Here is a 21,182-nt window from a genome sequence, read left to right on the forward strand (position 1 = left end):
GTATGGGATATATCAGTGAGTAAAACAAACAATGACAACAAAAGATAAGTCCTTGCTCTCATGGCAAGTGTACACTGTAAAGGGAGAAATTATACAGTAAACAAAATAAAAATAAATTAGTAAATATGTTAGAAGCTGGAAAAAGAAAAAATAGTAAGGGAGATTTGGAGTATAGTTGAGCCTGTGTTGCAGTTTTAAATGGTTCTGACATTTGCACAAAGACTAGAAGCAGGTAAGGAATAAGCCATTAGCCACGGCCATTAGCCATGGAGGGAAAGGGTTCTTGGCTGAGGGAACAGCCAATACAAAGCTTCTAAGAGATTTCCTGTGCAAGACCAGCCATTCCCCACCATTGTGAAACACAGAAGTTAGAAATAGGTCTGACCCATAGCTGGAAGAAGTTTAATTGGACCAAAGAATAACATTTACCTTGTAAATAACCTTTACTAATAAGAACCGAACATTTGTTAAAATGCTTTATTATCAGTTCAATTTATTTGGCAATTAATCATGTACTGTCTTGTGCTGCATGTAACTTAAATCTTTTATGGACGTTTTCAGAATGTCTATTAATGTGCCATGATCTCCCCAAGTATTTCATCAGACCTTCAAGGGAAATGATGCCAGGCCCACTAGCAGCACCTTGTCTAATCAGTCCCCTTCCCTAGAGGCTGGAAAGCCCAGGACAGCCCTCAATCTGTCAGCAGATACCATAGGATAAAAATATCGCCTAGAGACAGGGAGCTGGACTTCATCTCCAAAGGGCCCTCCCAGCCCCCAATTCCCACTCCCACTTTCCTGTGGGTTTCTGCCACTTTCCTCCAAGTAGTAACGTGGGCCATGCTAAAGATATATTTAAATGCTTTTATTTGGCCTTGCCAGTTCCTTCCTGTGGCCTATAACACATGATTGTGGATTGTGTATATTGGAGAGAGGAAACTGGTTGGAAGTACTGGACATGCTGATAAAGAAGCATGTGTTCCTTTTTGCTTTCTCCCCATCACCCTGAGGCCCAGATCCGGGGATTTGTTGGCTTCTCGTGCCGTATAGATCAAGAATTTCAGATGAATTGCTTCCTGGGTTCAGAACAGTTACAGCCCTTATGCTGGGGTCCGCTTTGGACATCCCAGAACTCTATCCCTTCTGCCACTTGGGCCAAAAATGCAGTTGTGTGGTTCCAGGCAAAAAAGCTAGTAGGAGTCAGACTCCAGTAAGCCGCACGGCACCTAGCCTGCTCCCGTGCACAGCCCTGAGTGTTTTATGTCCAGCTCTTTACTCTCTGGACAGAAAGAAAGAGAAATGCTTGGTTTTGAGGTCTCAGGGACCCCAGTGAGCCAGTCTGAGTAGTTTGCCAGGCAGCAGGCAACAGTGAAAGAGCAGAGTCTTTGGACTCTGGTACAATAGGTTCAGATCCCAACTCTGCTACGGACTTTGTCATCATGGGCAACACAACCTCAGTATCTTCCTCTATAGAAAACAGGGCTTACACTGCCTCCCTTGATATAAGCATGAGAAATTCCAGATGAAGCGCTGGCACAAAGCAAATGCTCCGAGAGGAGGAAATCATTAACAAGAAAGAAACTAAGAAAGCAAGGGTTCTTGTACACCCCACATCTGTGGGGGAGAGGGGAGGCTGCTGCATTGAAAGTTGTGATTATGGGGTGTCTGCAGTCAACCTTTCTGGCTCTGACTGGGGCTTTTGCAGGCCGGTTACCAGGGACACCTATCGGAATAATTGTAGCTTCTGTATCTCAAAGGCCTCACTTGATGTTGGTGTCTCTGAGGCCTCAAAGGTTGGTTATCAAGCAAATGTCTTTCTCCTCTTGGTAATCACAGAATGGAGTTGGAAATGGAGGAAGAAAATCTCATGGTGAGCCCTTGGCCTCAAAGCTTTCATAACTCAGTTTTGCCAAAATGTCTTGTCATAAAAGTGCCAAAGTAACTTTCCTGTCAACTTAAGTGTGAAGATTTCTTGCTTTACAATGAAGAGGAACCCTCATTGTTCTTAATCTCCTGCTCAGGTTTGTCCTGAATGAGCTGGTACAGACAGAAAAGGACTATGTCAAGGATCTGGGGATTGTGGTGGAGGTGAGTATGTAGCTCAAGGTGGGTCTGCAGTCACCTAACCAGAGGCATGTTGGACCCTATCTGGGCCCAGGTGTTTTTAACTTGTGGGTTATGTGCAAATACTTCTGTGTATTTGCAGAAATGAAACTAAAAATGACAATAGATCAAATGAAATATGTAGGTTTTTTTTTCTTTTCTCCTTGAAATATCATGAGAGATTCAGAGGGAGATGGGGTCCCAAATGTTGCAGCATCTGGGGGAGCCTCTTGGTTAAAGCTGAGTCCTTTCACCTTGTTTTAGGTGACCAGTTACTCTCTCAAGAGCTCTTCCTTGGCGTTTAACCATATGGACATATATTCTTCAGAGCTATGAGTCACCATGGGCACAAGCAGGGCACTCCTAGTGAAACCTTGGGGCTTAGAGTCTCCTTAGATTTTAAGAAGAATGTTATGGCTACCAAGAGGACAGACAAAGAAAAATCCACCCATAAGACAAGACTGACAAGTCCACAGTTAAGAGTCAACTTGGTGGTAAATAAAACAGCGCTCTTCTTAGGGATTTACTTTAGGGGCATTTAGATTCTTGGATGAAAAAGACTTTCTCTTAAGGGGGCTGGAGACAAAGAAAGGGACCTAGAACTTCATCAGAGTTGTGTCTGTCACTCTGCATGGGGTGAAGTCCTGGCTGGACACCAGAAACCACAGAAGAGCTTGCCCTCAGACTCCTGCAGAGAGGGGGCATTTACACGGGGGGGCTGCGGTACATGGGGCTTGGCAAGAAAGCTTTCTCCTGAAAATGCCCCGCTGACCCCTGCCTCTGCTCTACAGGGCTTCATGAAGAGAATAGAAGAAAAGGGTGTCCCTGAGGACATGCGAGGGAAGGATAAAATCGTGTTTGGAAATATTCACCAGATTTACGACTGGCATAAGGAGTAAGTGCCACGTTGTCCTGAGGACAGGGCATCCTGCGAATCCAAGACCCTCCTGTCCTCCCCCTGCAGCTGACCTTAGGGGTAGGGTTGGGGGAGAGTCTGGTGTCATTTATCTCCTCACAGAGAAATAATACTGTTCTGAAGGAGGTGGCTTCCTTCCCTTATCCCCCTCCCTCCTTTTAGTTTTTTCCTGGCTGAACTGGAAAAATGTATCCAGGAGCAAGACAGACTGGCCCAGCTCTTTATTAAACACGTGAGTGCTTCCCTGCAGCCTCTGCACCGCGCCCCTCCCTGCATGCCTTCGAAAATTCCTCCTCTCTCCCGCTCTTCTCGCCACTTGCCTGCCTTCTCGCCCCTCTCTGAGGGCTTTTTTTTTTTTTTTTTTTTTTTTTGGTGAGATGGGCTGTTGCCTACTGCGTGTCCTCTTGCGTCGGTGGTATTTAACTGCCGGTGTCCCCAGAGCGCGGGGCGTGGGGGCCGTGGTGCTCTGAGGCGGGGCCCGCGGGCGGGGGCGGCCGCCTGAGCGCCCGCCGTCTGCCTCTGCAGGAGCGGAAGCTGCACATCTACGTGTGGTACTGCCAGAACAAGCCGCGCTCCGAGTACATCGTCGCCGAGTACGACGCTTACTTCGAAGTAAGCTGCTCGGGCTTCGCTGAGACGGGGGCGGGGAAGCAACTCGGGCCGAGGCAGCCGCAGTCCAAAAGGCCAGCCATCGTCCAGCCACAGCTCCCCCCCCCCCCCCCCCCCCCCCCCCCCCCCCCCCCGCCGGGACCCCCTCCGGGGAGCCACTGGCTTGGCTCAGTTCCCATGGCTGGAGCCGAGGCGGCCCGGCGGCCCGTGTGTGGAATGACGGGGACACGCTTCAGGAGCTCGGTGCCCCCCTTCCGGGACCGTCCCCCGCGCAGGCCCGCCCCCCGCTCCTCAGTCAGGCTGTCTGCTCCCGCTGCCGAGGTTCCGTCAAGCACCTGCGAGTGTTTGTTGTGCCCCAGGCCGGAAGCGCTGCTGGGGGGGAGGAGAGAGAGGCAAGGCTGCGCCTCGGGAAGAGCCCTCAGCCGACTGCTCGCAGATCTAGGAGAAGCCCTGCTGACGTGACCCTGGAGCAGCAGAGGGAACGGAATACCCGCTCCGGCGGGTCTCCCAGGGCCGGAGTGAGAGGACGCGGGGTGGGAAAGTGCCCGACCTGCAGAAGGTGTCCCTTACGTGTTGTTCGTAACACGTTAGCAGCTGCGTGGGCAACTCTCCCTCTCCCCGGTCTGAGGGTTCTAAAGCTTCAGTAGCAAACGTGAGGGCCTGTCCTTCTCACCTTGCCCCCTAATCCCCAGGACCCCAGTCCTTTGGCTCCTTTTTCTTCTAACGTAGCTCCCTCGTGTTCCAGGAGGTGAAACAGGAGATAAATCAAAGGCTGACGCTTAGCGACTTCCTTATCAAGCCCATTCAGAGAATCACAAAATATCAGTTGCTCCTCAAGGTAAGAGAGCTGTGAGCCTGAGTCAGGGCCGGAGAAGGGTCTTCTCAGGCTGCGAGTTGGGGAGCAGGTCAGCGTGAGGCTCTGTCTCCACCACACCTTTCCCGTGAACCAGGGGGGCGTCTGTGGGCTGTTACCTTGCCTGTCTGTTACTTGTGTCAGCTCTGCCCCCAAATAAATCGCACGCATGTCATTCCTGCCTTTAAGGTTGGAGGTTAGTTCATTTTCTTTCAATGCACTCTCTTTGTCACCGACTCGGGACCTTTACAAAATAAAAAATAGTAACATAAAATCAGAGTGACCACGAGGAGGAAGAAAAGCCAAGGCAAGGCCCTGGAAAGCTTAGATGAGTAATACCTAAAATTGGATCATATTTTACTTTTTAGAAATGGTTTAATTTGGTTTGTCTTACAGAATTTGAGGTAAATGGAAGAGAGAGATTGAGCTTTCCTTTCTCCCAGCCTTTCTGGACATAACCCCCCCTCTCTTCATGCTTACAGTCTCCCTCTCACTTCTTCCCTCCCTCCCCCCCCCCTTGCTTTTCCCACAGCTTTTAATCTTTGAGTATTTGGGGGTTTTTCTCCAGTTGTTTCCAATATGACTCATAAGTTCATATCTCAGCTTCTACAACGCACTGCCGTGTCTGTTGGGGAGGAAAGTTGTCTGGGTGTCATCGTAGGTTTTATGATGCTGGATTTTTAATAGTGCTCTGTTTTCCTAACTGATGTCACCATCCTGCACCCTCCCCCGCTCCCCCCACTTGCTAGGACTTCCTGAGATACAGTGAGAAGGCTGGTTTGGAGTGTTCCGATATCGAGGTGAGTCTTCTGCTTGCAACACTGGCTGTTCTCGGCGACAGCGTTAGATGTGTGTCTCTAAGGGAGAAGAACTGGCTCTCGAGGACCAAGGGTCCAGGCAGAGTCCTCTCAGTGAGAGCCCCTTGCAAGCAGCTGCTCGACAGGATGGGGAATGGCAAATAGTAATGAACACTGAGTGTTTTTCTATAACCCGAGAATTCTGTCCTGGGACAGACCAGAGTTTCGCCCCACTCGTGTTCTCCATGTGGTGGGAAGGGGGGGCGGGTATTTGAGTCCTCTAACATCCTTCAGAGATTCAGTGTTTCAGTGTGCAGTTTCATCCATGAATCCAGGTACCATTTGAGTTCAACACATAAAATACCCTGTTTTCACTCCCTCCCCTACCCCTGAGGATTACTCCCTAAGTGAAGTCCTTTGAGACAATGTCACCATGGGGATTATTATAAGCCGGAGAGGTTACAGACCATTCTGGCAGGTTATTTTAGGTTAAAACGTATAGTGTTTCACAAGCCAGGCTAAGCTGTTGCTTAGGCAGCCAAGAAGCAACAGAGAGAAGAAAGAAAATATGAGAAGGAAAGAGAATTGCTAAATAAAAGTGGGAAGGAGGAAAAGGCTGGCTGGGTAGCCTCCCCACATGTGGTCACTGATTCACATGGGGCCCTGCACTGAGGACCAACACCCCAACAGAAAATCCCATACTGCTCTAGGAGTGAGCTCCATACTGCTCTACCAGTGTCCTTTCCTAGAATCAGGGAGCCCCTAGGAGGTCCCTGTCTTCCAACACAGAATTGCCCTAAGCTTCCTGCCCGAGTGCTCATCCTGCTCCTGAGCTGCTATTGTTCTCTCCCGCAGAAAGCCGTGGAGTTAATGTGCCTTGTTCCAAAACGCTGCAATGACATGATGAATCTGGGACGCCTGCAGGGCTTTGAGGTGAGCCCTTAAGGAATGCTTCCAAGCCCTCTCTCTTCTGGACAGCAGGAGCTGGGGCAATGAGGCAGCTTCCCTTTGAAGCCCTGTGCCCACCTCCTCTGCCGCCTCCACTCACCATCTGTGCCTTCATGCCAGGCCCCTCTGGCTCGTGGGCCCAGAAGATGTATCTATTTAGGATGTCCAGTAATAGGGCAGTCAGAGGAAGCTACAGAGCAGTCCACCAAACTGGAGTCACAATTCCAAGGGGGTTGGAAAGACCCAAAATTCCTTATAACTGTGGACCTGGCAGTGACCTCTTTGCTTTGCTTTCTTGCTTGGGACGTGAGTGCGGGGAATGTGAGGGAGAGTGGGACTAGGGGATGGAAGTAGCACCAGAGGGAAAATGGAACACTTTTTCTTTTTCTTTTTCTTTTTCTTTTTTTTTTTTTGAGAGAGTGGTTCTAGGTCTACATAATGGCTGGCTTTTTAGTTAAATGAACATTTAAAGCTTTAAAACGTGTGCATATTTCTATTCTTTGAAAAAGAGAATCAAGTCTTAGGAGAAACAGCTAGATGTCCCCAGAATTTTGGCTTCAGTGAATAACTAGTTTGCTAGGGCTGCCATAACAAGTCCCACAGACTGGGTGGCTTAAACAACAGAATTTATCATCTCACTTTTCCAGAGGCTAGGAGTCCGAGATCAAGGTATAGGCAGTGATGGTTTCTCCTGAGGGCTGTGAGGGACAGATCTGTTCAGGCCTGTCTCCTTGGCCTGTAAATGGCCGTCGTCATGTTCACATGGCATTCTTCCTGTGTCTTCACACTGTCTTCCCTCTGTACATTTTTCTATGTCCAAATTTCCCCTTTTTATGAGGACACCAGTCATGTTCGAGTAGAGCTCACCCTAATGACCTCACTTTAACTTGATTCTCTCTGTAAAGATCCTGTCTTCCAATATGGTCACATTCTGAGATACCTGGGGTCAGGACTTCAACATATGAAGGGGGTGGAGGTGGAGCAATTCAACTCATAACAGTGAACCTTTGAAGAAAAAATGGACTTTCCTACCATAACCTTGATAAGTGGCTGCCATTAGTTTATATCCAAACCTCATATGCTAAGTACATATAATCTGTTTTGGATATTAATATGATAAAATTGGAACTGACACAATTATTGACTAGCATTTAATAATTGTTGAACCCCTTAGAGAAAGATGTGGATCTTCTCATCCTGTTTCCTGGTAATTCTGCAACCTAAGATTTTATTATTTCTTTCTAGAGAAAAGGGGTTCCTAGAAGTTGAGATAATAAAGAAATAATAGCGTTCCCCCCCACCCCCCCACCCCCGGCCAAATTAGGATAGAATAGAACAGAATAGAATAGAATAGAATAGAATAGAAAGAATAGAATAGAAATAAGGCAGAGTGGTCTATAAGTAAATTTAGGAGATGCTACATTCAGGTTTGGGTTACTGAGTTGGATTCATAATGTTCTTGAGCCCAATTCTCTTGTCCTCCTTGCCCTCCCAGCCCTTCCTGGTGTCCCTGTCTGCCACTGCTTTGTTCCTGTGACCAGGAACTATGTGGAGGTTTTTCTTTACTGTTTATTTTTCATAGATTCCCGGTTCTCTGTGGTAGACCTGAGGCATTAGAGCAAGCAGGGGTTTGCAGCAGAAATATACCCTGAGTTCCTTTTTTTTAAAGATTTTATTTATTTATTTGACAGAGAGAGAGACAGCGAGAGAGGGAACACAAGCAGGGGGAGTGGGAGAGGGAGAAGCAGGCTTCCCGCTGAGCAGGGAGCCCAATGTGGGGCTCGATCCCAGGACCCTGGGATCATGACCTGAGCTGAAGGCAGACGCTTAACGACTGAGCCACCCAGGTGCCCCTATACTCAGTTCTTACAGCTTTTCACTAGTCATACTGGATGAAGTTTTACACTTTTTCCCTTGGGGCTATGTTAGGTCTGAAGCTATTCTGAACAAACCAAGTAATTCCTTTTGCCCTTAAGCCTTGATGTCCACAAGTTTCTGAGGAGGAGTCTGGCTTGACTTTCTCTGGGTCTTTGGAGGCACTGCCCCCTGACAGGAAGTCAGCATCTGACTGTGCTAACGCGTGTTAGACTCCGCAGGAACTGCGTTGTGCATGCACACGTGTGTACACAGAAGGCCAGACACAGACTGCAAAATTATCTTCTCTTTTCAATCAAGCACCACCATCTCCTTTTTCTATCAAGTCTCAGAGAATCTGCTTTGCATTCCTTCAGCTAATTAAGAAGGACCATGAACATCCTCTGTCCCTTCTGAAGTCCAGGGCTTTGGGCCTGGGAGAAGTTTGCCTCCTCACTTAGATTCTCTCTCTTATAAATCCTCTAGCCTTCCCTTCAGCATTGGCAGGGTTATAATTCATGGGTCAGGCTCTTACGTAATGTTAATAGAGCTTTTAGAGCTTTCCTGGCTAGCTGGTCACTGGCTTAATATTAACTTTGGACCAGGGTAAAGATAAGCCTGTTTGGCTGGTGACCTTGACAGTAAGGAGCCATGATCCAAGCAGAGGGCAGGTGTTTCTCGGGAATAGAAAAGAAAAATGACCCCTGTGCTGGGTACTGTTTGGAATAAGGCATCATGTGCAGAGAATGGCCCACATTTTTACTAAAGGGCAAAAGTCATCACCTGAGAGAGTATGGTTCAGAGGAGGCCCTCTAGCTATCAGATATCAGGTGTCAGCGTGTTCTTGCTGCAGAACAGTAGGGAAAGCAAGGCTCTCCAATCGCATCTGTGAAGACCTGCTGGGTTGGACCTCATTCCCTTTGAAGATGTGAAGATGTCTCTGAAAATCAAACCAAATAGGCTCCCCCTATGTAGGCTGGCAAGTGGCCTGCTAGCTCAAAGCATTTTAAGAAGGATCTCAAGACCCAGAAAAATATCTACCAGCTTGTAAAACATGGACACCTGTATATGGTACTCCAGCTGTACCTGTTGATCGGTCGCAGGAGACGAAGACTTCAGAATTAGACTAATTCTAACTAAGACTCCATCCTCAAATAATAGAAGGAGATGAGAGGAGCCCAACTCATTAGATTACTTGCATTCCTGCCTACATCACTTCCCTTGGCCACAGGTTGGTTCTAGGTTCATGACCATAAGAGTACCCGAGGTCCTTGGCCCATGCTGCAAGGGAGCCAAGCAGACAACATTTCTCAGAGCTTTGAGGACAGAAAGGCTACAGGTGTCACCCACTTTCTGTTGTGCTTTTAATAAAAAATAAGAAGAGCCAGGATAATTCCTGAACATCTTTCTAGCTAATGATTTTATCTTCCTCCCTTCTGGCATTTTCTTAGAGCTGCTTCTTTCCTAGTGGTTTCCTAGCCTTCTTTCCCTCCCCCCCCCCCCCCCCCCCAGGGCTCTGTGTCTGCCCCATCTGAATGGCTGGGTCCTAATTCAGTCTCTTACTAGTGTCCTGAGGCTTTTAGTGTCAGGTCTGCTATCTGTGTCCTCAGGGGGGCCAGTCTTGTAGGCCCAGAGGGCTGTGGCCCCCTCCCCGTTTTTCACTTCCTTCACCCCAGCACTTGCTTCCATCAGGGCACCCTGACCGCGCAGGGGAAGCTGCTGCAGCAGGACACGTTCTATGTGATTGAGCTGGACGCAGGCATGCAGTCCCGGACCAAGGAGAGGCGCGTGTTCCTCTTTGAGCAAATCGTCATCTTCAGTGAACTGCTAAGGAAGGGATCACTCACCCCGGGCTACATGTTCAAAAGAAGCATCAAGGTAAGGCTCCCAGTGGGGATGACCGAGGGCAGGGAAGAGCCAGTCCTGGGAGCTGCTTCCCAAAGACAGAGACCTGGAGTGAGTATGGATTCAGAACGTTGACAGTCTTTCAGCCAAAGAAGCTGTGGGTGTGAAGATTAAATATTTTGAGAGAAAGAGACAGGCTGAGAGCAGGTCCTACAGATCCGGCAGGTTCTCCAGGATCATGTCATTCACTCAGAGTCAGAAACCAAAGGATTTAGCTGTTAGACCCAGGACAAAATTTTGGGAATATCTCCTGAAATAAAAACTTGGAGGAACTGTAGTATGTTGTTGATTTTTTTTTTTTTAAACCACTTAAATATGAAAAGATTCAACTTGGTTTCTTCCAGATGAATTACTTGGTCCTGGAGGAGAACGTGGACAATGACCCCTGTAAGTTTGCGCTCATGAATAGAGAGACTTCTGAGAGGGTCATTCTGCAAGCCGCCAACGCGGACATCCAGCAGGCCTGGGTGCAGGACATCAATCAAGTCTTAGAAACACAGCGAGACTTCTTAAATGGTAGGTACTGGGCCTGGCTTCTAACAGGGCCATTTTCAGGGAACCCCACACCTCTGAGTTTCCTTGGGTCTGGGCTTAACGGTGACTTCATGAGCCCGGATGACATTTTATAAGGATGATAAATTTGTAGTTTTCAGAAACACTTGGTTGAGAATTTTTCTGAACCTGGGTATGTCAGTGGAACAGATGGAACATGATAAAGAAGCCCCATCTTTCCAAAAGAAGAGCTATTCTCTTAGAGCCTAGCCATGGGGTCTATGCCTTGTGGCCACCCGTGCCAGCTCGTAATGATTGTGGCAGAAGTCTGAGTTGGGCACATCCTCCTTGTCTCAGGGGCTGACTATCAGAGTACTATGTTTTCCCATTTGGTGGCTAATGGCTAGTGTTTTCACAGGTTCTCTGGTGTTACTTAGTGTTCACTGGGAGTTTGACAGATCAGTGAGAGAGCCTACAGAGGTCCTCTTGCTAGCCAACTTGAGCCCTTTCAAAGGAGAGGTGATCCCTAAACTCTAAATTTCAGTAATATCTTGAAACTTCCCACAACTCATGATTACAGAGAGTGTAGCTCTCTATGGACCCTGCAGGAGTCCCCTCACTGGTGGTGGGAACCGAAGTGAAATGGCGCTGCTACCTTGTTTAAGTTTCTTTATTTCTTTTCGCTGCTGGGGTTGTCTCCACGTTGAGCTTAGCATGTGACAGGAAGTGTACAGTTTTAAACCGGTGCTCATCTTTCAAGTTGATGCACTCAGAAGTCTCTCTGAGCAGAAACAGAGCTGGAAGTTGAAAGCAGAATGTCACCAGAAATGAAGTTACCCCAGACACTCAGCAAGCACATATGCCTGTACGTACACACACATACAYGCACACACAGACTCAGAAAGCACATATACCCGTATGTACACATACACACACACACAGACTCACCAAGCACATATGCTTGTATGTACACACACATGCATGCATGCACACAGGTCCACTGTCAGATGTGTCACCTCTTGCCAGTACTGGAATCTGGACTCTTTCAAATGGCGCAAACAGCCCTTGTTGGGTGCCCAGCGTTGACCTGAATGCTGTGGGGAAAGATTAAAGGTAACATACCAGTTGAGGACCGTGGGCAAGTCATGATGTTTCTGTGGGCCTCTGTTGGCTTATTTTGTGAAAAGGAGGGACAGTCTACTCTGCCCACATCGGCACGTGCTCTGGTGTGCCAGTCAGCAGTACGGGAAGCAGGAAAACATGGCACAGCTCCCTACAATCTCAGTCTAACTGCATGTAAGGGATTTAACACATTGTATTTATTTTAAAACATATAAAAGGAAATTATACAGCAAGATAAACATGAAACTTCAAAGCAATTTCACACTGTAAGTGTGAGAGTATTTTGGGGTCATGCCCCTAGGCCCCCCAACTGTAGAACAGTTTGATGAAAAAACTTTGTCATCTCTAGGGCTCTAAAAAGTCTAAAATTAAACACCAACCCAGCCCTGAGGGATAGCAGCAGAAGTTGTATATAGTTTACAGTTTCTGAATGTAGAACTTTGAATTAACACCTATGTTGATACAATAATTTTACGTAAAAGGTGCACATATATAAAATACATGTATAAATTGTATTCCAGTAGTTAAGAATTTCTGATAGATTCTAAGCTGAAATGAGATTTTTAAGTTTATCAATTCAGTACAAAAGACAAATAAGAAAAAAAATGAAACCAGCAATAATTGAAGTAACAACAATGGCTCGTACCATTGAGTCCTTTCTCTGAGACAGGCACAATGCTAAGCATGTATTCACATGTATTATCACATTTCATCCTCATGTCAACATGGAAAGGTGAGTCCTATCATCCTGTATTTTTCAGGTGAGGGAAAGGAGTCAGAGAGGTTAATAAGCTTGTCTAAGGTCACAAAAACAGTAGGTAATAGAACAAGGACTTGAACCCAGAACCCTATAACTTAAAATTAGGCTTTTAACCATAAACTACAGTATAGTCGCTGGTGGTAGGGCACACATTTATCTATGAGCTCCCTAGCAAACAAAGCAAAGAAAGAAACAGGATCAGGCATAAGATGCTATATATCAGGCAGAAACAAACCCTCCCAGGAGATGCATAGCTTCCCTGATCCTAAGACCTGAATAATGCAGACTGAGACTGGTGGAAGAACAAAGGCTGTCTGTGTAGCTCATTTAAAAAGCCATATTATTTTGAAACACTTCAGCACAGTTATTACATATATAATCAGGTAATACCCCAATTCCATGTGATGGATACTGATTCATACAGTCAGGTTGATAAGGCCTGCTTCAAAATTCTCTGCCATCTACTTAAAACTTGGAACTACATTTCTTTGGGTGTAGTCCATGATCCAGACTTTTATATGGTTCCAAGAGACCTTTCTCTTAATTATAGTGAGTTATGGAGCTATTACTGAACTACATTATCAATTCTTAAATATTTAATGCCTACAGAATACTGTCCAGGGAGAAAAGCTGAGCTCTGGCAGGAGCCCGATACTTTGACACACTCAAGGGATAAGGCTGTGATGATAGAGCAGGGCCAGCCTTTTGCTTACAGAGACATGTGCAGGCATCGCAGGGCCTCCTGAGACCTCAAAGATGAAGAATGGTGGCCCTATGTTGAGTCCTACCAAAATACATGCTTATCACTATAGAAATATCCCTATAATTGAAAGGCCCCAGCTGTTAACCCACTTAAATATTTGTTACAGAGAATCCTGATAAAAATGACAAAAGTGGGCCAGCCCTTGAAGTCATTATGACAGAGTTTGACCTGCATGGCTTTTGCCTGGCTATCCCTCTTTAGTACTCAGGCCTTGGAACTTTCTTATCTGAAACTCTGTAAAACAAAGCTCACGTGTTTCCTCTGTCTCCTGAGTTCCACTGACTACCATTCTGCCAGTCTCCAAATTGGAGTGACCCTCAGCCCTTGTCTCCTCCTTGCATCAAGGCTGTGGCAGAATCTAATCTCCCTCCAGAACACATGTCACCTCATAGCCATTCTACATTCTCACCAGCTCTACTCTGCTTGGGTCTCTTGCTGGTCACTATCTCATGGTTTCTGAATCAGCCTCTCCAATACCTCCTCCCAACTGCCACAAGGTTAATGTTCTCCAGGTGTGGCTCTGATGAGAGAATTTAAAATGTTCAAGTTCATTTAATCCAATCACTTTTCATGATCTTCAGAATTACACCGAGGCTCATTAGCCTGGCTTTGTAGATCTTTCAGCCATGGCACCCATAACCTCCCTTACCTGTCTCATCTCCTCTTCCTCCACGGAGACGCCTGGCCTTCTGCTGCAGGTCATCTGACTCCATCCCATTCTCCAGACACACTTCACACTTGCCTACATCCTGCAGAGTCTGAAGCGTATCACCACCCAATCCCCATAGGCCCATACACCCATGCACACACACACAAAGCCTTCTCTCCCTGCTTTTGCACAACACTCTGCACTCACATAGGGCATCACTTCATGTATGCATTTTCCTCATTAAGGTAGCTTTCTTAAATCTCACAGGAGATTATAAATTCCTTTAAAACAAGGGTAATGTCTTCCTCATGTAACACCTCAATGCCTGGCACAAAGCCTCTGTGTAATAAGCTTCCAAATCCTTGTGGGATTCCTGGAGCTCAGAGTAACCATCCACTCTTACCCTACAGCCCTACAGTCGCCCATTGAGTATCAACGGAAAGAACGGAGCACGGCCGTGATGAGGTCCCAGCCATCCAGGGTTCCCCAAGCCAGCCCCAGGCCCTACTCCTCTGTCCCCACGGGCTCTGAGAAGCCCCCAAAGGGCTCCAGCTATAACCCACCTCTGCCACCCCTGAAGATATCTACCTCCAATGGCAGTCCAGGGTTTGACTACCACCAACCTGGGGACAAGTTTGAGGCCAGCAAGGTAAGTGACAGCACCTTATCCCCACCCTCAACACCCTGAGGGCGCAGCCTCTGGGCTCACTTGAGGAAGTAGCTTCTTTTTATGCCTCTCATTTGACCAGAAGCAACCCACTAAATACAGCCGAGCCTCAATTATTTCTCTTTCTTCCCCTGCAAATTGAGTGAGTTAGACCAGTTCCCTCTGCGCAGACACTCTGTGTCAAAGGGCTGTTGTCATCTGCAGAAACTCTGCAAATATAAGGAAATATTGTAGTGGCAACTATGACCTATACCAAATAGAGTAGTTGTAGTTTGGATCACTAAAAGTCACAACTCTACTGTTTGACATCTTAAAGAGGTCACCCTTTCTAATGATGAGCTGCTGAAGTGAGCTCTGAGTCCTTCGCCATCCACTGGCTGATACAGCAAGGGGAAATTGCTCATTGTGAGTGTGAATGGGAGTAGCAACCTTGGATGAGACATTTTTCACAGATAATCCACAATTCAAACAGCACCATGAGAGCAGCGTAGAATTAACTGTATATCCAGTCTACACAGCTGTTTTGACCCTACCAAGTGGTAGGTGTGAGAATAAATGGGAAAAGTGCTAGATTAGGAATTCAGGCAATCTGGTTCCCATTCCAAATTCTGCAACCCACTTGTTCTAGAACCTTAGCAAGTTCATTAATCTCATTAGGCCCCGGTTGCCTCTAGAACTTAATGGATCTTTGAATAGATTTTTTTTTTACTTACATTTTTCCTTACATGTTCTGATTTTGTAGTTTTATCCAAATTATTAGATGATATTAATTTTTTAATGATCTATTAATAAAAACTAAGATAAGTTTTTTAAAAATCAACTGTTAATGTCTAAGTTCAATTCTGTATTAGAATAACTATACTGACCTATTTCATCACATTACCTAAAAATGATTTTCTACATTAAAAATTACCCTTGTGAGTTAGTTGAAGTCATATTGGCCTTTTGTCAAACTTACTGAAGAATTTCTGGCTCTGATCATGGTGTATGAGGTAGCCAGGCCTCACTAGGAGATACAGGCCTAGAAGCAGCTTTCCTGGTGTAGTCATATGAAAAGGCCCCAGAGGCCGGACCTCTTGTATTAATGAATATGGGCGGGACCAGAGAAGTTTTGTTCCCACTGGAGTTGGGTCAGGGTAGGTCATGGTCTTGCCAATTGAATTGGGCAAATGTCTCATTGTTACTCCTGCTTCAAAGAAGATCAGAATGTAGCATAAGACCAACGCTTTTACAGAAGGAAGAAAAAAATGTTTCGAAGTGTCTGCTTTCCGCTAGGGGGTTGTGACCTGACCTGACCTTTGCCCCGACGTCACTCTGCCCAGGGGCTTATGTCTCTGTGTGCCTTTGCCACCCTCTTCTATACATTAGAGGATGCTGGTGGGAAGGTTGCATGATGGGAGGCTTCCAGGTGGAAAGTGTTTATGTTCCCTAGTCTAGACAGTTCTCTACCTATTCACCCTTGATTATAATATTATACGCAACATCATTATAAAAAGTAGATTTTCAAAGCATGTTTATAGATATCATTTTATTGCTCAAGATAATGTTCTGCCTGCTGTTTACCCTGCTAGTAGAGCGTTGGCCTTTAACCACGCAGAGGGATGTGAACGGCCTCCTTGTGTCCGTGTCCCTCTTGCCCTTGTCTCTTAGCAGGGCGACCTGGGAGGCTGCAATGGGACCTCATCCATGGCCGTGATCAAAGATTACTATGCACTGAAGGAGAACGAAATCTGTGTGAGCCAAGGTGAGGTGGTCCAGGTCCTCGCCGTCAACCAGCAGAACATGTGCCTGGTGTACCAGCCTGCCAGCGACCGCTCCCCGGCGGCCGAGGGCTGGGTCCCAGGCAGCGTCCTGGCGCCCCTCCCCAAAGCCACGGCGGCCGCAGAAAATAGTGACGGAAGCATCAAGTAAGTGCCTCGTTGGCTTCCCCGGGAGAGGAGTGTGTGGATTAAAAAATCAAAACCAAACAAAGAACACAAAAAATGCAAACACACGCTAGGGAATTCCTGCTGCTTATTCTCAACAGTGCCACCGGAACCAATGTTCGAGCGCTGGAGCCACACGCAGCATGGGGCAGCCAGGCTGGATTGTTCCAGGCTTTTGTTGTTGTTGTTGACAGTAGTGGCTGTGGGTTTTTGGTTTTTGTTTTTTGGGTTTTTTTTCCCTTTTCGTTTATAATTTTCTGTTCGTTTTTTTTTTCCTCCCCTCCCCCATTAAGAAAAGAACCCTACTGAAACCCTAGATGACAAAGGCATGCCTTCCGTTGCTCCATTTGACCCACCACAGGATTCACTGGACTGGACTTTATTTATATTGTATTAAGTTACTGATATATATATATATTTTTTTTTCTTTTTGATTGACACCAAAAAATTACCTTAGCACGAATGCCAGACCTATATAGGTCAGAGGCCTGCTGCTTCTCCCAGGAGAGAGGGAACTTTTTGGTTGTCTGTGGCAATTCCTCTGTACAGATTGTAACATTTTTTTTTTTTAATTTCTCCCCTCCCCTGTCACTTTAATATATGTTCATGGTAATTTGTAAGATATTTCTTTTCCTTATTTTGGTTGCGAAGACCCTTCCGAACACATTCCTGTATAAAGTATTTTGCACTATTTAAAGAACCCCATATGGATGAAGTCAGGTTGTGCAATATAAATGGAGAGTCACAATGTTCATCATTGTACCTGTAATGTAACTAATAATTTTAAATGTACTATTTTAAATATGTAAAATAAATTTTCACCATGAGCATGTTTTAATGAGGCTAAAGACTAGTTGACCCTTTTTCCCCTATTTCACTATTCTGGGAGTTTTAAATGTGCAAACTATTCTTCTTCTTCTTCTTTTTTTTTTTTCTTCTTTATTTTAGGAATTGGTTGAATGCACTGGCAGTGTTTTCCTACACAAAAAGTGCTTTAGTCACTAAAGCTCCAATACTAGCCTTCCCTTCAGCGGCCCCTATAATATCTCTGTCTCTAACCCCTGAGATGTGGAATGGTACAGATTGGATGCTGTCCAGCTGGGTGCCCTTGAGGTGCTGTCGTAAAGTAATGACTGATGTACGAGGCAATGTTTGGCTTGCACCCCCCGTTTTCCATGCTGTGCGGCCATCCATGGCAGAGGTGGAAGGAACTCCCCACTAGATAGCTGAACAGGAGCACCAACAGAACAGCGCTTCTTTGGCCCTTTCTCTAACTCAGGGGATAGAGGGGACTGACCTCACCCTGGCCTTTCTAGGTAACCACAGGCCCAGCTGGAAATCAGTGGTGGCCTCTAAGGCACAATAGGCCCAAGTCATTTTATTCTAAAGACATTTGTTTTTGGTACCTTTTAAGAAGCTTTGGAAATAAAGGCCCTCAAAGCATTGAAGTTCTTATTAGTCAGTTAACTTACAGAGCTAACTTGTCATGATTTGTGACCTAATTATCCAGGCACTCAGGACTTCTTCCTCACTTTTGCGTCTTTTGATCACTTTTTCATACCTTCCATGGGAGGGAAGGTAGGAGGGATGTCAGGCTGGGCAAAAGAGAAGAGATCCAAATACGAATGGGTCATTCTGGTTCCTTGTCAGCCCCTCATGCACAAGGGTTGGCAGGTGTGGAGCAGAGGCATGGACTTGAAATGGTTGTCAGTATTTATCAGTGAAGGACACTTACCACACCCTCCCCAGGGCCTACTATGACTACAGGAGTCAGAGTTGGTTGGGATGCCTCCAGCATAAATGTCACTGAAACCCTGTCTCCACATCAGTTCCCGGGCCTGTGGCCAAGAGATGGAAACTCCCCAAACCATGATGACAACTTCTTCTGGGAAGAAGAATGTGAAATTGAGCCTGTCCTGCCGCTGATACTACTCTGAGTCTTCCTTCTGAACATTATTTGTAACATTTCTAGTTTCTCACCAAGCATACTGAATGACCCCCAGAGGGTTGTAATAAACGTAGGAACACACCCCACACTCACACACATGCTCACTCTGCTGTCCACCCTAGGAGTCTTTGTAGCATGGATTTCCCTGACTCAAGGTGTTCTCAGACTGAGTCAGGGATGTGGATTCTGGGGGTAAAGATATGAGGTGAATGTCTGAAGTTAACAGTGATACTGTCTAAAGTTAGTTTCCACGACTGGTTCTCACACAGGTACAACCGAAGGAAGTTGCTGGTATGCTAGGGAGCCTCCCTGTTCAGGAGGTACAAGAGAAGGTCTGGCCAAGAGATTCTGGCTTTCTGATGGAGCCCACTTCCCCCTGAAATCTGAGAACATGACTATTATTGCTCTTTCCTACTCAGAAGGGTAACCATTGAACATGTGTATTAGTGATAAATATTTTGGAAACACCTTCAAGACATCCTAAAACTCCTGACATATTAGAACATTCTCCTTCCTCCTAAATCTTATGTCTCTCTTTCTCTCTCTCTCTCTCTCCCTCTCCTCTTTCCCTTAATGAAGGCTCTTTTCATCAAACTCTGTCTGCAAAGGCCTAAATTTGACAAGGAGACACTGAAGGGAGGCCAACCTCACCTATTCCAGACAATGATAGAACTTCATCCAAATTCTGTGACCACACCTGAAACTGATGATGCCTGCCCAGGGTCACTAATGCTGTTTGTGACTTGGCTTTTGGTGTCTTTGTTTTTGAGTCCTGACATGTGGAACTCAAGAGCTCTGCTCTGAGCTTGTCTTTACAGGTCTGTGAAGTAGCTTCCGACCCCCTTGTGGAAAGGAAGGAGTTAGGATATTGCTGCCACCACCACCCTGAGAGCATGTAATGGGTCTTCTCCCGACAGGAAAACTCTAGGACCTCTTAGTGCTCGACAGAGCTCTTTATTCACAAACACTGAGTGATGTGGAGGACATAGAACAAGAAACCTTCATCCTAAAATAACGATAAATGAGTGGTGTTCAACTGTGCATTAAGTCAAATGCCCTAGAAAAAAGTCCTATCGGTACTACAGTGTTTGGGAGTCGCCACAGCCCAAATGTAAATAATGAGATGAAAACCTCAAAATCATCCTTTTGGGTCTTTATGTCTGGTCCTGGGAAAATACCAGTAGCTTATGCATTATAAAATCTACTTCTCTTATCTTTTCTGTTTTACCCACCCCCTCCGCACCTCATTCTTCCACCATCCACCATACTGCTCAGAAGGGAATTCCTCAGTCCTCTAAGGCTTCATCAGTATGATATAAAAACTTTCCTTGGTAGAGTTTAATAACCCAGTACTCCTATTTTCCTCAAGTGCTGCAGCCAACTTGCACATCTCTCAGGAGGGGTCAAAGCACATCCTCACTCACTCCCTATTGGAGGCGAGATCGGCCACCAGCCACCACAGGAGCTGGCGTGCAGGTTTGGGGCCTCTGAAGCTGGGGCTTGACTGGAGCACCTCACCTACTGACTCACCCAAGGGTGGCGGGCCCACCCACTGCCTCACTCTGCCCTGACCTGCCATTTTGATTGGTGCATTTTTTGGTACAACAGGAAGTCATGTTCATGGCATACTCTACGAATGAGAAAGCGGGCGGAAGTGGAGAACACGGGTAAAAATGAAGCCACAGGGCCTCGTAAACCCAAGGATATTCTGGGCAACAAAGTCTCTGTTAAAGTGAGTAAGGTCTTCCAGAGCTGTGTCCCACCTCTCATCTACTCCCACCCTGCAGCATCTCACGAGTCAATTTGGGTGGATGGGGATTTTTTTTTCCCAGTGTGGGGACCAGAGGGGAAGTAGTCTAGCAGAATTTTGCATGCAAGATCAATTTATTTTTTATTTTTTATTTCTCCTGGCAACTTCGATTCAAATAAGTAAGTATCTTTTTTTTCTTTTATACCTTTCTCTTTATACTGTGCACATGTTTTATAACAAAATTATCTGTAGCATTATTCTCGTAAAAATGCAAGATGCTTGATTCATACTGAAGTTCTCAAAGCTGCCCATTCAGTATCCTAGGTTTGAAAATACATGCAGGGTAAGGAGATTAGGAGTGCTTGCCAAACCTCCAACCCTGTGAAGTCCGAGGTTTGGAATTTAAGGGCCACTATGGCCTTGCTAAAGTTTCATTTCTTTTCCCCAGAATTCAGACGACATCATTTTCAGGCCTACACATGGGCAGGGAAGGGGAGGCACATTGGCAAGCCCAAGTTACTGTTTTGTAATAATCCACCTCTTACTATGAACCCATTGATTCTAAGCTTCAGCAGACCCATATTGCCCCCCCCCCCCCATCTTGAAACGATGTGATCTGTTTTCTTTACATTGGGCCCTCTGAAAAGGATCTGACTCTGGACAATGAGAATAAGACTTCTGATGCTGAACATCGTTATAATGTGTGATTATCCACCTGGCACTTTTTCCCCTTCCTGAGCAAAATAAGAACAACTGAAACCCATGCTAACGTCCTTCTTGGGGAAAAGAAATTGTATTCCCTTCTTCACTTTCCTCAGGGAAGTCCCAGCCTCACAGAAGACAAGAATTTAAATTCTACAGCACTTACGCTTCATGTGGTTGCTTCTTCCACTGCTGTTTCCCATGAGATGTGTGGCAGCACATGATCCCAGCTACCCACCCCCACCCCCATCCCGGCCCGAAAAGAGCATGCTGCCACCCTGGGTGATCAGCACCCCCACCTTAGAAGCACTTGGTTTTTTTTCTCTGCCCAATTTCCCATTGCTCATGCCTTTCTGAAGTTCTCCTCCCTCTCCAGCAAAAGCTACCTGTGTTCTAACTGTGTTCTCTTTCTTCCCCCT

At 46.2% G+C, this 21,182-nt stretch overlaps 1 protein-coding gene across 21 annotated transcripts in view; it reads left to right on the forward strand.

Annotated features, from left to right (window-relative positions):
* The window catches only part of KALRN (kalirin RhoGEF kinase), a 641,436-nt gene that overhangs the window by 581,030 nt on the left and 39,224 nt on the right, over nucleotides 1–21,182 (forward strand). For 11 of the 21 annotated variants that reach the window (XM_032406711.1, XM_032406719.1, XM_032406720.1 and 8 more), the window contains 12 exons: nucleotides 2,022–2,088; nucleotides 2,895–2,998; nucleotides 3,182–3,251; nucleotides 3,545–3,631; nucleotides 4,374–4,466; nucleotides 5,231–5,281; nucleotides 6,134–6,211; nucleotides 9,773–9,958; nucleotides 10,330–10,501; nucleotides 14,182–14,420; nucleotides 16,089–16,345; nucleotides 19,920–20,043. In XM_032406711.1, coding sequence (XP_032262602.1) covers nucleotides 2,022–2,088; nucleotides 2,895–2,998; nucleotides 3,182–3,251; nucleotides 3,545–3,631; nucleotides 4,374–4,466; nucleotides 5,231–5,281; nucleotides 6,134–6,211; nucleotides 9,773–9,958; nucleotides 10,330–10,501; nucleotides 14,182–14,420; nucleotides 16,089–16,345; nucleotides 19,920–20,043 — 1,528 coding nt within the window. Of the gene's footprint in view, nucleotides 1–2,021; nucleotides 2,089–2,894; nucleotides 2,999–3,181; nucleotides 3,252–3,544; nucleotides 3,632–4,373; nucleotides 4,467–5,230; nucleotides 5,282–6,133; nucleotides 6,212–9,772; nucleotides 9,959–10,329; nucleotides 10,502–14,181; nucleotides 14,421–16,088; nucleotides 16,607–16,656; nucleotides 20,044–21,182 lie in introns of those variants that run through there. The other 10 variants (XM_032406713.1, XM_032406715.1, XM_032406734.1 and 7 more) reach the window with 5 other exon arrangements.

This window comes from Phoca vitulina, unplaced genomic scaffold, assembly GCF_004348235.1.
Source record: "Phoca vitulina isolate PV1807 unplaced genomic scaffold, GSC_HSeal_1.0 scaffold8, whole genome shotgun sequence".
In the NCBI taxonomy this organism is placed as follows: domain Eukaryota; kingdom Metazoa; phylum Chordata; class Mammalia; order Carnivora; family Phocidae; genus Phoca; species Phoca vitulina.